The 12,974-nt window shown below is 41.6% G+C and overlaps 3 protein-coding genes across 7 annotated transcripts in view; 2 read left to right on the top strand and 1 right to left on the bottom strand.

The window, feature by feature from the left end:
* Window positions 1–4,207, bottom strand: part of LOC311046270 (uncharacterized protein) — a 249,409-nt gene extending 245,202 nt beyond the window's left edge. For all 5 annotated transcript variants that reach the window (XR_014600854.1, XM_084058484.1, XM_084058485.1 and 2 more), the window contains exons 1-4: window positions 3,886–4,207; window positions 3,578–3,676; window positions 960–1,154; window positions 728–861 (exon numbers count right to left, since the gene is read on the bottom strand). Coding sequence is in view for 4 of the 5 variants with exons in the window: in XM_084058484.1 (XP_083914610.1) it covers window positions 728–861; window positions 960–1,154; window positions 3,578–3,676; window positions 3,886–4,087 (630 nt within the window). In the remaining variant the exon portion in view is untranslated. The remainder of the gene's footprint in view (window positions 1–727; window positions 862–959; window positions 1,155–3,577; window positions 3,677–3,885) is intronic.
* A 1,236-nt stretch (window positions 4,208–5,443) lies between these two features.
* On the top strand, window positions 5,444–8,578 carry LOC311045792 (retinol-binding protein 1-like; the record flags this gene model as incomplete). The annotated part of the gene is made up of 4 exons (XM_084057850.1): window positions 5,444–5,516; window positions 5,820–5,998; window positions 7,098–7,199; window positions 8,464–8,578. The coding sequence occupies 4 exons, from the start codon at window positions 5,444–5,446 to the stop codon at window positions 8,512–8,514; spliced, it is 405 nt and encodes a 134-aa protein (XP_083913976.1). The 3' UTR covers window positions 8,515–8,578.
* A 1,294-nt stretch (window positions 8,579–9,872) lies between these two features.
* Window positions 9,873–12,742, top strand: LOC311046231 (tripartite motif-containing protein 16-like). The gene has a single exon (XM_084058433.1). It carries the CDS (start codon window positions 9,938–9,940, stop codon window positions 11,810–11,812), a length of 1,875 nt encoding a protein of 624 aa, XP_083914559.1. The 5' UTR covers window positions 9,873–9,937; the 3' UTR covers window positions 11,813–12,742.
* Window positions 12,743–12,974: the final 232 nt, after the last annotated feature.

A 12,974-nucleotide genomic window follows, 5' to 3' on the forward strand; every position in this document is an offset into this window, starting at 1 on the left:
AGAGGCACCTCAGGTACCTGACCGGTGAGATGATGCCCCTGGCACTCTTCAGCACCAAGGTGCCAGCTGCGTCGTGCACTTGTGGATGCCATCTTGGAGCACAAGCTAGATGATCTTCCCATGCAAGCCCCAAAGCAGCGCTTTGGCACTGGTTTCGGCATGCCAAAGCTTCCAGTCCTCTCACCGACCACCAGGTTGGCCGACCTCGCCAACCCAGACTGCTGGTTCGGTATGCACCAGCTGCACATCGATCCAGAATTTCTGGATGAAGAGGATTGGGCTACCAGTGCATCATTCCAGGCAGGTGTGGTGAATGTGTGTGCCATCAACATTGTGAATGACTGTGCCGAGCGTGGAGTCAAACTCACAACGGACTTTGTGGCAGCAGCCAAGAGTGAGCAACATCTGCAGAATCTGCAGGCAGTTGAGCATGACCACTGAACAGCCCAATCTTCGCTGCTGCAAGCGCAAGCTGAACAGTGTTTTTTTTGTTTTTGTTAGAATGTTCGAATTTTTCATTTTTCTGAAAATGTTTCAGTGATGTTCAATGAAAATGTCAATGTTTCTTCTTAATAAACACATTTTGCTCATTTCAAAAACATCTTCTCAATAACTGTTTGTTGTATTTTTGAGAAATTACCACACACACACACACACACACACACACACACACACACACACACACACACACACACACACACACACACACACTCACACACACACACACCTCTTTTTCTTTGCTGTGTACGACCATCAGATCTGATTGTCTGTCTATACAGTATTGTCTGCTAGCCTCCCAGGTTTTCCTCAGATTGGAAATGTAATAACAACTGCTGGCGAATTGCTGCCATCCATGTGAGTCTAACAACCCAAAAATAAAGTTAGTAATGCTTTGTAATGACAAATGATGATATAACATGATATAACAGTGAAGAAAAAAACATTGATGTCTCACTGACCGAAGAGCATCCTCTTCAGCTTATCTCGCTCTTTAGTTAGGTTGTTAGAGCTGGACTGTAGCAGGTCAAAACTGGACTGTATCTGACCCTTCTGTTCAGTCATGTTGTTATATCTGAACTGTATCTGGTCTAGGTCTTTGACCAGGTTGTTTTTCTCTGCATTCAGGTTGTTGTTCTCTGCAATCAATTCTGAATCTGCAAGGAGAATTAACAAACTGATGAGCTTTACATACAACTTTGTTCTGATAATCTTAATTTGACAGTGAGACAAAGGCCTTATTTTAGGAAACAGGTGAACCAGTGTGAAGCTCAGTCAATGATGTGGTGGATGGCACGTGGTGACAGATGTTTGGTATTTATTATACAGCTTGGTTGAATCCTTGATCCTAAATTATTTTTCTATAATAATCGCTGCTATCAATAACAGACTAGTGCAGACAAAGCACAAATCAACCAATTAATTAAAGCCTCACTATGTAACTGTTTTTATGGATACATTTATATTTTGTCCAATCTGTACAGTATGTTAGAGTACTGTACTGTATGTTAATGCAATGTAACTTATACAATTGGGGTGGTTGTATTTTGTCTCTTTGCTCTTAGTCTTATCCCTATATTACAACTGGCAAAGGTGCGCATGCGTGCCTGTGGCTTTTCTGTGCCTCGTGGCTTTGTGGCTCTGTGTCTGCCTGGGTGCACGCGCAACCGTGCGGGGGGAGATAGAGAGGGACGGAGAGAAACATGAGAGAGAGACATGACACGAAGGAGCTGTGTGTGTGTGTGTGTGTGTGTGTGTGTGTGTGTGTGTGTGTGTGTGTGTGTGTGTGTGTGTGTGTGTGTGTGTGTGTGTGTGTGTAGAGAAACAGAGAGAGATAGAGCGACACGACAAAACGTTTCTTTCTATCACAGCCTCAGGGCTTCTCAAACCTTTTTAGACCACGACCCCATATGCAGGATTTATTTTGCACACACACACACACACACACACACACACACACACACACACACACACACACACACACACACACACAATCTTTCTTTTTATCTGAAGCTTGTCCCTGTCTAATTTCTCACTGTACAATCACTGGAGCGATTCATCTCGAAAGCATTCATCTAAATGTGTGATCCCGCACCAACCCACGACGCACCTGTCAATTTGTGTGTCCCATACTGCATGGGTTCCCAAACTTTTCAGCCCGCGACCCCAAAATAAGGCGGCCATTGACTCGCGACCCCACCTAAACCTGGAGGTAATTTATGCACATAAACTTGCACGTTCGGTGCGCATTTGAAATGTATTGAAATATACTATTTGTAATCATTTTAGGTTGTATTTCATCCATTCTGTTGAATTTAAAATAAAATACAAAATATATATATATTTTTATATATATAATGACCGAAAATAATTTCGCGACCCCACCGTCAGTCTCCCGCGACCCCAAGTGGGGTCGCTACCCCAACTTTGGGAACCCCATACTGTGTGTTCATTGAAGGAGGTTTACATGTGTTTGCTGCTGCTATGAATGTCATCCCGTCATGTAGAGAATGTTGTCCGAGTGAATATCATTGAAAAGTGGAGATATTTGACTATACTGCCCTGCCAAGCCAAAGAGCAGTAACTACGTTTTTGGACACACCGACTTATTTGGGTATCCCAAAGGTCAAATTAGCCTTTGTGATGTTGGGGGATAAACAATTACCTCAAGAACAGATGTACAATTAGTGTAATATCACATATATACCGATATCTCATTTGGCTGACCAGTTGAATCACCTTTAAACCCATTTTTCAGTGATTTTTGTTTTCGTAGTTACTGCACTCTGCCTTGGCAGGGCAGTATACACGTTTAGTGTCAGAACTTTGAGTGAAAACAGCTGACGCAAAGTCTTGCAATTAGTTGGATGAGCAGGCTATCCTACACAAGGAGCACTGAAAATAGGCTATATGGAATTCAACTCTACTGACAAACGGTAAGACAGAATTTAGCTGGTTTATATTCTGCTGGTTTTATTTGGCATGTCTGAGACAGATACAGGTTATATAAGATAGGCTATATTAAGTTGTGTGGTGGCCCGCGGTCTCTGCACCAGGTGCTGATCGAATGAACTGAAGCAGTGAGATGAACAGTACTATTACACAGAACTTTGGTTCAACCTTGCTTACTTTTCCTGGTTAAGTATTTATAACAGAAATCAACAATACGGAAACGACAGTTTTTCGAGAGAGAGAGAGAGAGAGAGAGAGACAGAGAGAGAGAGAGAGGGAGAGAGAGAGAGAGAGAGAGAGAGAGAGAGAGAGAGAGAGAGGGATTAGCGATCTTTTTTTCTTTTAACTTTTTTTCCTGTGTGGTTCTCTGTAATGTAAGGTTATTTAAATCAATGAGAAAACTCATATTTATGACTTCTTCACTGTGAAATAAATGGTTGTCTTTCTTGTGTTGTATATTATATTATTACTATATAAAATGATGTGCCCCCTCGCCTGACACACACACACACACACACACACACACACACACACACACACACACACACACACACACACACACACACACACACACACACACACACACACACACACACACACACACAAATGTAATTAAAATGATACTCACACTTTATGACCAGGCCAATGATGCCAGCCAATAGAAGACTCAGCAGCACCAGACACACTGCAGCAGCTCTGGAATGATTGTTCTTTGACTGATCAGAGCCTGAAAAACAATAGACAAACCTATGAGGATACTACAGATGGTTTTAACAACTTATGATGCTTTATGACAGATACAAAGTCATTTAAGTTCTTATTAGACAAACATAATACAACACCATGAATGTGGAGTGGCTTGAAACTAAACTTGGCAGTTTGTCCTTTGATGTGTCAAAATGACTGTGGCTTTCCAGGTGTGTTATTTATTTGTACCTTCATTCTGCTCCTGTGCTGTGTTATTCTGCACAGCATCCTGCTGTATCCCAGGGTCAAGGTCAAGGTCGTCTGCAGAGACATAGATGTCTACTATCCTCTCTTCTCTCTCTCCTCTCTCCTCCATCTCCTGCTCCCTCTCTACCCGGCCATATCTGACCTTCTTTGTCAGGTCTGGTATGGCGTACACGTCCTCACTCATTCTGGTTCATCTTCAAACTAGATTCGTTGCGCAACTTGTTGGAGAACAGAAGTCACAAAAGAGGGAGTTTACATATTGTCTGTGATGTGCATGAGATAGATACGTGTTCCAAAACCACACTTTACACCCACAGGTTTCAGAAACACTGAGAGAGGTACAGGGCGTTTTCCTTCTGCTGTTGTGCATTATTAAAAGTGCTACATAGATATTTCAGAGTTCTGGTGACTTAATTTGCTGTTGTTCTGCCTTTTGGGTCGACATTCATCATCATTATTAATTAATCAATTAATCAATTCATTAATTCATCTTTTTTTTTGGTTTTTACTTCTGAGTTGAGCACGTCAGTTCCCTTGTTTGCTGGTAAAACCAGACTCACCAGGAGGATAACATAGACATAAAAAGACAGTTGAGCATGGTGCTTGGGCTCTGGTCGGCTCCTATATGTGTGTGTGCCTGCATGCATGACATGACATCCTTTCCTTAATTGCTTTAAAGAGGTTAGACTAAATGGAACAAAACAACTGTCACAGGAAACGCTCACCACACTGCTGTGTGGTGAGCGTTTCCTCAGCAATGAGCTTATGTGATTTCACATCAATAGAAATGACTGTGAATGTCTGTGTCTCTGTCTGTGTCTGTGTCTGTTCTTGTTGTAGGACGTTAGGCCTAATAATAGCAAAGATGGTAGGTATTCCACTCTGGAGGGATTCTCATGAATGATAGCTGCCCAGAACTCTCCTCCTTTCCTCTCCTCCTCTCCTACCTGGTCCTCCACTACTGTCTCCTCTCCTCTCCCCTCCTCCCATGTAGGACTAATAGTATCTATCTATCTATCTATCTATCTATCTATCTATCTATCTATCTATCTATCTATCTATCTATCTATCTATCTATCTATCTATCTATCTATCTATCTATCTATCTATCTATCTATCTATCTATCTATCTATCCATCCATCTATCTCACAAAACATCTCATCATGTCACTTTGTCAGCCTGTACCTGTGCTATTTTTGAAATAATTAGATACATTTGGAAAACATTTGGGTCATTCTGCATAAATGTGTACATTTACCTTTGATACTTTAAGTATATTCTGAAGCCAATACTTTTGTACTTTTACTCAAGTCAAATTGTGAATACAGGACTTTTACTTTTTTACGTGACAGAGCATTTCTACAATGTGGTATTTCTACTTTAACAAAAAAAAATGTGGTACTGCACGGGGAGGCTTGGGAAACCAGCAGCTAATCCGGATTAGAGTGGTTTCAGTTAAATCGGGCATTTCGACTGCAGGTAACCAGCAACATTAGACCTCCTTTAGGTTCTTATTCACTGGAACAACCAACAGACAAAATGGCAGTGGACCTGAATGGATTCTGGAAAATGATTTCTAATGAAAACTTTGAGGAGTATTTGAAAGCTCTAGGTGAGTTATTTTTTGGATTTTTTTTTTTGCGATTATCAAGGCTTTAGGCAAGGCAAGGCAAGGCTATTTTTATAACACGTTCAACAAAGCAATTCAAAGTGCTTTACATAAAACATTGAAGGTGGTAGTGGTGTCAGTCATACTTTTGTGTTAAGAGTTCAAGCTCTATTCTGAGAGTAACCATTACTGTTCAGTAACAGGAGTCTCTCTCTCTCTCTCTCTCTCTCTCTCTCTCTCTCTCTCTCTCTCTCTCTCTCTCTCTCTCTCTCTCTCTCTCTCTCTCTCTCTCTGTATGTATGACAGATGTGAACCTTGCCATTAGGAAGATAGCCACTCTGCTGAAGCCAGACAAGGACATCAGCCAGGATGGAGAGCACATCTGCATTAAGACCATCAGCACCTTCAAGAACTACGACATGGACTTCTATGTGGACATGGAGTTTGAGGAGGACCTGTCTGCAGTGGATGACAGGAGATGCATGGTCAGTATGACACACACGCGCACGCACCCACCCCCCAGCCCCACACACACACACACACACACACACACACACACACACACACACACACACACACACACACACACACACACACACACGCGCGCGCGCGCGGGCGCACACACACACACACACACACACACACACACACACACACACACACACACACACACACACACACACACACACACACACAAACAGACGTCATTCATGGTTTACTGACTGAATACCAACCAGGATCAGGATTAATTACCCCCTGTGAGAACTTACTTGTAAGCTGATCATAGATAATGCAGCACTGTGTGCTGTGCGCAGATGCATGAGTGTGTGTGTGTGTGTGTGTGTGTGTGTGTGTGTGTGTGTGTGTGTGTGCGCGCGCGCGTGCGTGCGTGCCTGCGTGTGTGACAGAGAGAGTTAGAGTTGGTTAAAAACAGGTTGGTTAAAAACGTTGAAGCTCCATATTGTGAGGAGAGACACCAATTTCATCCAATCAGGACAGAAAGTCCTTCAATTTTGTAGTGTTGCAGTTCCAATTTTTTTGTCATCACTTCCCATTTCACCTGTCCATCCTGTATCCTGTATGAGCTCTGTCTTCTGATTGGCAAAAATGTGTATCCCGACCTGAAAAAATATTTTCTGTTTACTAAAGCTGGAGAGACCGGAGACTCTTTTGTTTTCGATTCCTTAAAAAAAATAGCAGATCTACATTATCATAAAGTGTTTCTCTTCCTGACCTATGTGACTTAACTCCACTGTCACATGGGAAGGGGACAGTTAAAGTGTTTCTCTCTGATCCTCATGCAGACCACTGTCACATGGGAAGGGGACAGTTAAAGTGTTTCTCTCTGATCCTCATGCAGACCACTGTCACATGGGAAGGGGACAGTTAAAGTGTTTCTCTCTGATCCTCATGCAGACCACTGTCACATGGGAAGAGGACAGTTAAAGTGTTTCTCTCTGATCCTCATGCAGACCACTGTCACATGGGAAGAGGACAGTTAAAGTGTTTCTCTCTGATCCCCATGCAGACCACTGTCACATGGGAGGAGGACAGTTAAAGTGTTTCTCTCTGATCCCCATGCAGACCACTGTCACATGGGAAGAGGACAGGCTGGTGTGTGCTCAGAAGGGAGAGATCGAAGGTCGAGGATGGACCCACTGGGTGAACGGAGATGAGCTGCATCTGGTAAGAATCAACTATCATGTCATCAATGTTAGAGCCACATCCATGACACATTTATTAATTTGTGGATCCGACGCCGATCCTAAGTTTGGAGCGTCTTACAAACCTTTGTCACCGATGTTTTGTAGGAAAAAAAATATATACATTTAAATTAAGTATGTTAAACTTCAATAGCCTATATGAAAAGAATGCTTCAATTTATGTCTACTCACTATGTGTCTCATTGGTGGTTTATGGTCAGTTCAGACATTTGCCTACCAATGACACCGATGGGGATTTCAAGCTAATATAAACTACAGCCTTTCTCTTCCTGGAATGCTAACATGCTGAAATAGAAGCCATTGTGAAAACAAAGTTTGAAATTTTGTTTGAAATTATCTAACCTGCCTTCCTATGATGTCATTGGTAGGCAGGCATGTGTATAATACGTTGTTGCATTGGTCATTGCATAAAGTATACTAAGTAACTTCTAATGTGCATATCAATAAGGTTTTCAGTGTTGTCATAAACATTTGTACTGAGCTAATTTCACTTTTAGTGGTAATATTTGACCAGGAGTATCTATACTTTGACTCAAGTACTGGGGTTGAGTACTGGAGGGGCTTTTGTCAGAAGGATTGATGTATAATAATACTTTTATACTGTGGCTCTGTGGTTTTAATTATCTCCACCAGAATGGAATAGCCAGGGTGGGAGATAAGTTTTTTGCCCCTCAAAGAAAAGAAAAAGAATCTTAACCACAAATGTACAGAATGCTATTTAGATGTTGTTTGTTATTTAGCATGTTGCTTAGAGTTAGACAGATGCTATAGATTCATTGTTTACTTTGTATCCTATAGTTTCAAACGTACAGAATGTTACTTAGATCGCATGCTGTTTAGACAGATGCTAGGTTTATTGTTTACCTGGTATCCTAGTTTATTTCCTCTCTGCACTATATTATGTCATTATTGACCTTGTTATTTATTGACAGAGTTCAAGCTTACTAAATAAAATGAATACAATGCGTTATGTAATGTAAAGAAAAGGTGAGGTCCTCAAATACTTTAAGCCCTTCCAGGGTTTCTCGGCTCACCTGCACACCTCTTATTACTTGACGCTTTCTCATGAAAGCTGTTTACTGTATAGTGTACTCACACTTGTTGTGCAAATCAATACAATCTATAATAGTAATAATAATATCAATAACTTGTAAGTCACGTCTGATAAATGCCTAAACTGTAAACTGTAACAATACAGTGTGTTTCCTTTCCATTGTTTTGTGAAGGAGCTGAGAGCTGGAGGAGTCGTGGCCAAGCAGGTGTTTAAGAAGACCTAAGCTGCTTCTGACGGAAGTAAACGGCGCCCTCTGGCTGAGAGGAGCAGCATGTACACACCAGACATACCCTGATATTTACATCCTTCACCTTTCAGTTCATCTGTCATTCAACACATTCATCTATTCAGCTCTTGACGCTGTCGCCGGGTGGAAATGGACAAAAAGAACATTTGTTCCAATGGAACCAATATATTTTATGATTTATTATTATTTTGTCACAAGCTCGCTAATACTTTGCATTGGTTCAATATTTATGAAACCCCACAGACAGACACAGCCACTTCCAGCCTGGTCTTCCTATTTCGGACATGTCATTATTGGTGGGGGAAAAAATGGTATCACAAATAGCCAATATACAAGCTCACAATGCGTTGCAGCCAGCCGGTGGGAGTACAACTAATTCAAATGACTGTACTAAAAGTGGGGGACCAACAGTGCGTTGCCGTGCTTGTTGCTGGAAGGTTCCTGGTTAGAGGAAAAATATGGGTGGAGAAGTGATTGGCCACCACTTACCCCTCCCCCCAACACCGCTGAAGTGTCTTTGAGCAAGGCACTGAACCCCCAACTGAACCAGTGGAGCTGCTCAGTGGCCAACAGTATAAGACTGTGGTTTAGTCAGTTCCCAGGTACGGGGGCGGGCGTACAGTACGTGCGTAAGGGGTGGGCGAGTGTGTGTGTGTCCTTGCAGGGCATGGCTGAAAATAAACACCTCAGCTTAGCTACCTCCCTGGGTAAATAAAGCATGATGAAACATGTTGATGGTTGGAGTTTGTAAATGCTTATAATCTTTCTCCGGTGGTGGCAGTACTTGGTCAATATTTGACACAGTATGTTCATAATAGTTTATAGTTTAGTTAGTAATAGTTTAATTTAATATGAAATACATTGAGTCTAGGTGAAATGTTCTATACCTGTAAAACCAGCTTGACTGGACCACAGTGACAGACAACATTGTGTTGTCATAGTATCAACACAGACAGCTGCATACTTTCACTTGTAGAGGAGAAACGTTTCAGTGTGTCTTGTATTTAAATATTGATCAGTGTTTTAGATGAGATTTATAGTATTTTCACCATGAGAAAATATATAACTACTGACTCAAATTTCAACAGGGTGACTATTTCTACTGTACCTATTAATCACAGTGAACTAGACACTGCCTCTTTAAACACTCTCCTCCTCCTCCTCCTCCTCCACACACACACACCCACACACACACACACACACACACACACACACACACACACACACACACACACACACACACACACACACACACACACACACACACACACACACACACACACACACACACACACAGGTTAGGTATGTAGGTAGATGAAACACCCATGTCATGTGATTTCTTAGGAGATTAAACCACACTGCACCCAGTCTGCCAGTCTGTCAGACAGTCAGCTGTAAAATGGCACAACAAGCAGTTCAACTGGACCAGGAAAAGTTCTGCTGTTCTATGTGTCTGGACCTACTGAAGGATCCAGTGACTGTTCCCTGTGGACACAACTATTGCAGTAGGTGTATTGAGGGATACTGGGATCAGGATGATCAAAGAGGGAGATTCAGCTGTCCACAGTGCAGAGAGGCGTTCAACCCAAGACCTGTTCTGAAGAAAAACACCATGTTGGCTGACATGATGGATATATTGAAGAAGCCAGAACTCCAAGCTACTCCTGATCACTGCTATGCTGGACCTGGAGATGTGGCCTGTGATTTCTGCACTGGGAGAAAACTGAAAGCTGTAAACACTTGCCTTCAGTGTCTGGTCTCTTACTGTGACACTCACCTCCAGCCTCACTATCAATCTCCTGCCTTTAAAAATCACAAGCTGGTCAAAGCCTCCACCAAGCTTCAAAAGAACATCTGCTTTCGCCACAATGAGTTGAGGAAGCTTTTCTGTCGTACTGATCAGCAGTGTATCTGTTATCTGTGCTCAGTGGAAGAACACAAAGGTCATGATATAATCTCAGCTGCAGTCGAAAGGACTGAGAGACAGAAAGAGCTTGATACGAGTCAGCAGAACATCCAGCAGAGAATCCAGGAGAGAGAGAAAGACGGGAAGGTGCTTCACCAGGAGGTGAAGTCCATCAATCACTGTGCTGATAGAGCAGTGGAGGACAGTGACACCATTTATACTGAGCTCATCTCTTCCATTAAGAGGAGACGATCTGAGGTGAAGGAGCTGATCAGAGACCAGCAGAAACATGAAGTGAGTCGTGCTGAAGAACTGGGGAAGCGTGTGGAGCGGGAGGTTACTGACCTGAGGAGGAGACATGCTGAGCTGGAACATATCGCATACACAGAGGATCACGTCCATTTTCTACACAATTACACCTCCCTCTCAAGGATCAGTGAATCTACACACACAGTCAGCGGCAATGTCCGTCCTCTGAGATACTTTGAAGATGTGACTGTAGCTGTGTCAAATATGAGGGACAATTTAGAGGACATAATCAAAGAGGAAGGGACACACATCTCAGAGACAGTGAATAGAGTGGATGTTTTACTATCAAATCCACCACAACGCAAGTCCTTAAAAATAATCAAATTTGAGGACATTCTTAAAATAAAACAAATAAAGAGGGTACTTGTAGTGATCCTTTTATTTTTAATTACTTTGACACATCCCATTAGGAGCAGCGTCGAGATCCAGGGGACGCACAGTGAGCCGTTAGGGATTCACTGTCTTGGTCAGGGACACCCCAATCCTGGTTGGCTTGGGTTTTGGTGGTCAACACCACCAGAACCCAAGACAAGAGCTGAGTTCTTACAATATTCATGTCCAATCACACTGGATCCAAACAACACAGATCAACACCTGTCTCTGTCTAAAGAGAACAGAAAAGTAACAATGATAAGATATGTAAGACAGAGATACAAGGATTGGAGTCAGGTTCTGAGTAGAGAGGGTCTGTGCGGACGCTGTTACTGGGAGGTAGAGTGGAGTGGATACTCTGTTGATATAGCAGTCTCATATGAAGATATCAGCAGGACAGGATCCTATATTGAAAGCAGATTTGGATCCAACAATGCATCTTGGTCTTTACAGTGTTGGGCTGGAGGTCATATTTTTAGACACAGAGGCATTGAAACTAAAATCCCAGGTCGTGTTTCTTACACAGTAGGAGTGTACCTGGATCACAGTGCAGGTACTCTATCCTTCCATAATGTCTCTGACACCATGACTCTCCTCCACAGAGTCCAGACCACATTCACCCAGACCCTATATGCTGGATTTTGGCTTTATCATGGAGCCACAGTTGAGTTATGTGACCTCAAGTAAGGGGGTTGTCATGACTCCCAATATTTTGTTCATAATGGTATTTGTCTCTCTCTAGGTCAACAAGCTCGGCATCCAAAAGGTAAACTTTTGATGTACAGTAAACAAAACAACCAAATGATGTATTTGACCTTTTTGTCACTCGAATCATACAGTATGCATATTTCATTTGTCAATTAAGAAGACATAATTTAGCTCTCTCACAGAATCAACTTCATTGTCACATCACAGGTTTGCAGGTGTAAAGAAGTGGATGATTTTTTATTATTATAATTATAAGCTCAATTGTTTGTGTTGTTTTCAGGAAGAGAAAAAGAAAAAAAAGAGAAGAGGGGGGACAGGGGAGAGCAATTAGAAAATAAATCAAACCGTGAATAGAAACATGTCAGGGATAGATAAACAACAAAGATACGTATACACATAGCATAATCCAGCTGAACAGTATATACATGAGGTTATTAATGATAAGGTTAGCCACAGAGGTGCACTTCGGTAGAACCACATAGCAGCGTTGTACATGAGATAAAGTGCAAACAGATTGTCAACGTACTGCAGGTTCAACCACATAATCCACAAAGGGCTGTGACAGTCACAGGTAAAACGATACATACAGATAATTTGTTAATTATCTGTTTTACTATTTTGTGCTCCTCTTGTATTTATATAATTCATGTTATGGAGGACTTGGGGCTTTCAGAGTTTTTTCTGTATCATTGTGTGTCTTGTAGTTATGAAGTAATCGTTATTGTGTGGGTTTGATATTCTATGTGAAATAACATTCAATGATTTTGATTTTTGTTTTCTCTGCTCTCAGAATACATTTCAAATGAATGTACAGACCTTTTGGAATTAAATGATTACAAGTATATTCAATTGATAAAAAGTAACCAACATGAAAAATACTATTTGAATAAATGTTTCTGTATGACTATGTGTATTGTGTGTGTTTTATAATTGGATGACTTTGTTATGACTACTTTAAGCTGCTGTCTATTGCTGTCAGTGTAAAGGACAATGTAGTGTAAATACATTGTCCCAGTTGAATGTTATTTGAGATGGAGGTTTGATGATGATCTTAGTCAGAATCTGAATCAGAATCAACTTTATTGTCACATCACAGGTTTATACATGTGGGTGAAATTTGTTTTTGTTTGTAGCTCGTTTA

Source organism: Gymnoscopelus microlampas (assembly GCF_963454915.1).
Source record: "Gymnoscopelus microlampas genome assembly, chromosome: 5".
In the NCBI taxonomy this organism is placed as follows: Eukaryota; Metazoa; Chordata; class Actinopteri; order Myctophiformes; family Myctophidae; genus Gymnoscopelus; species Gymnoscopelus microlampas.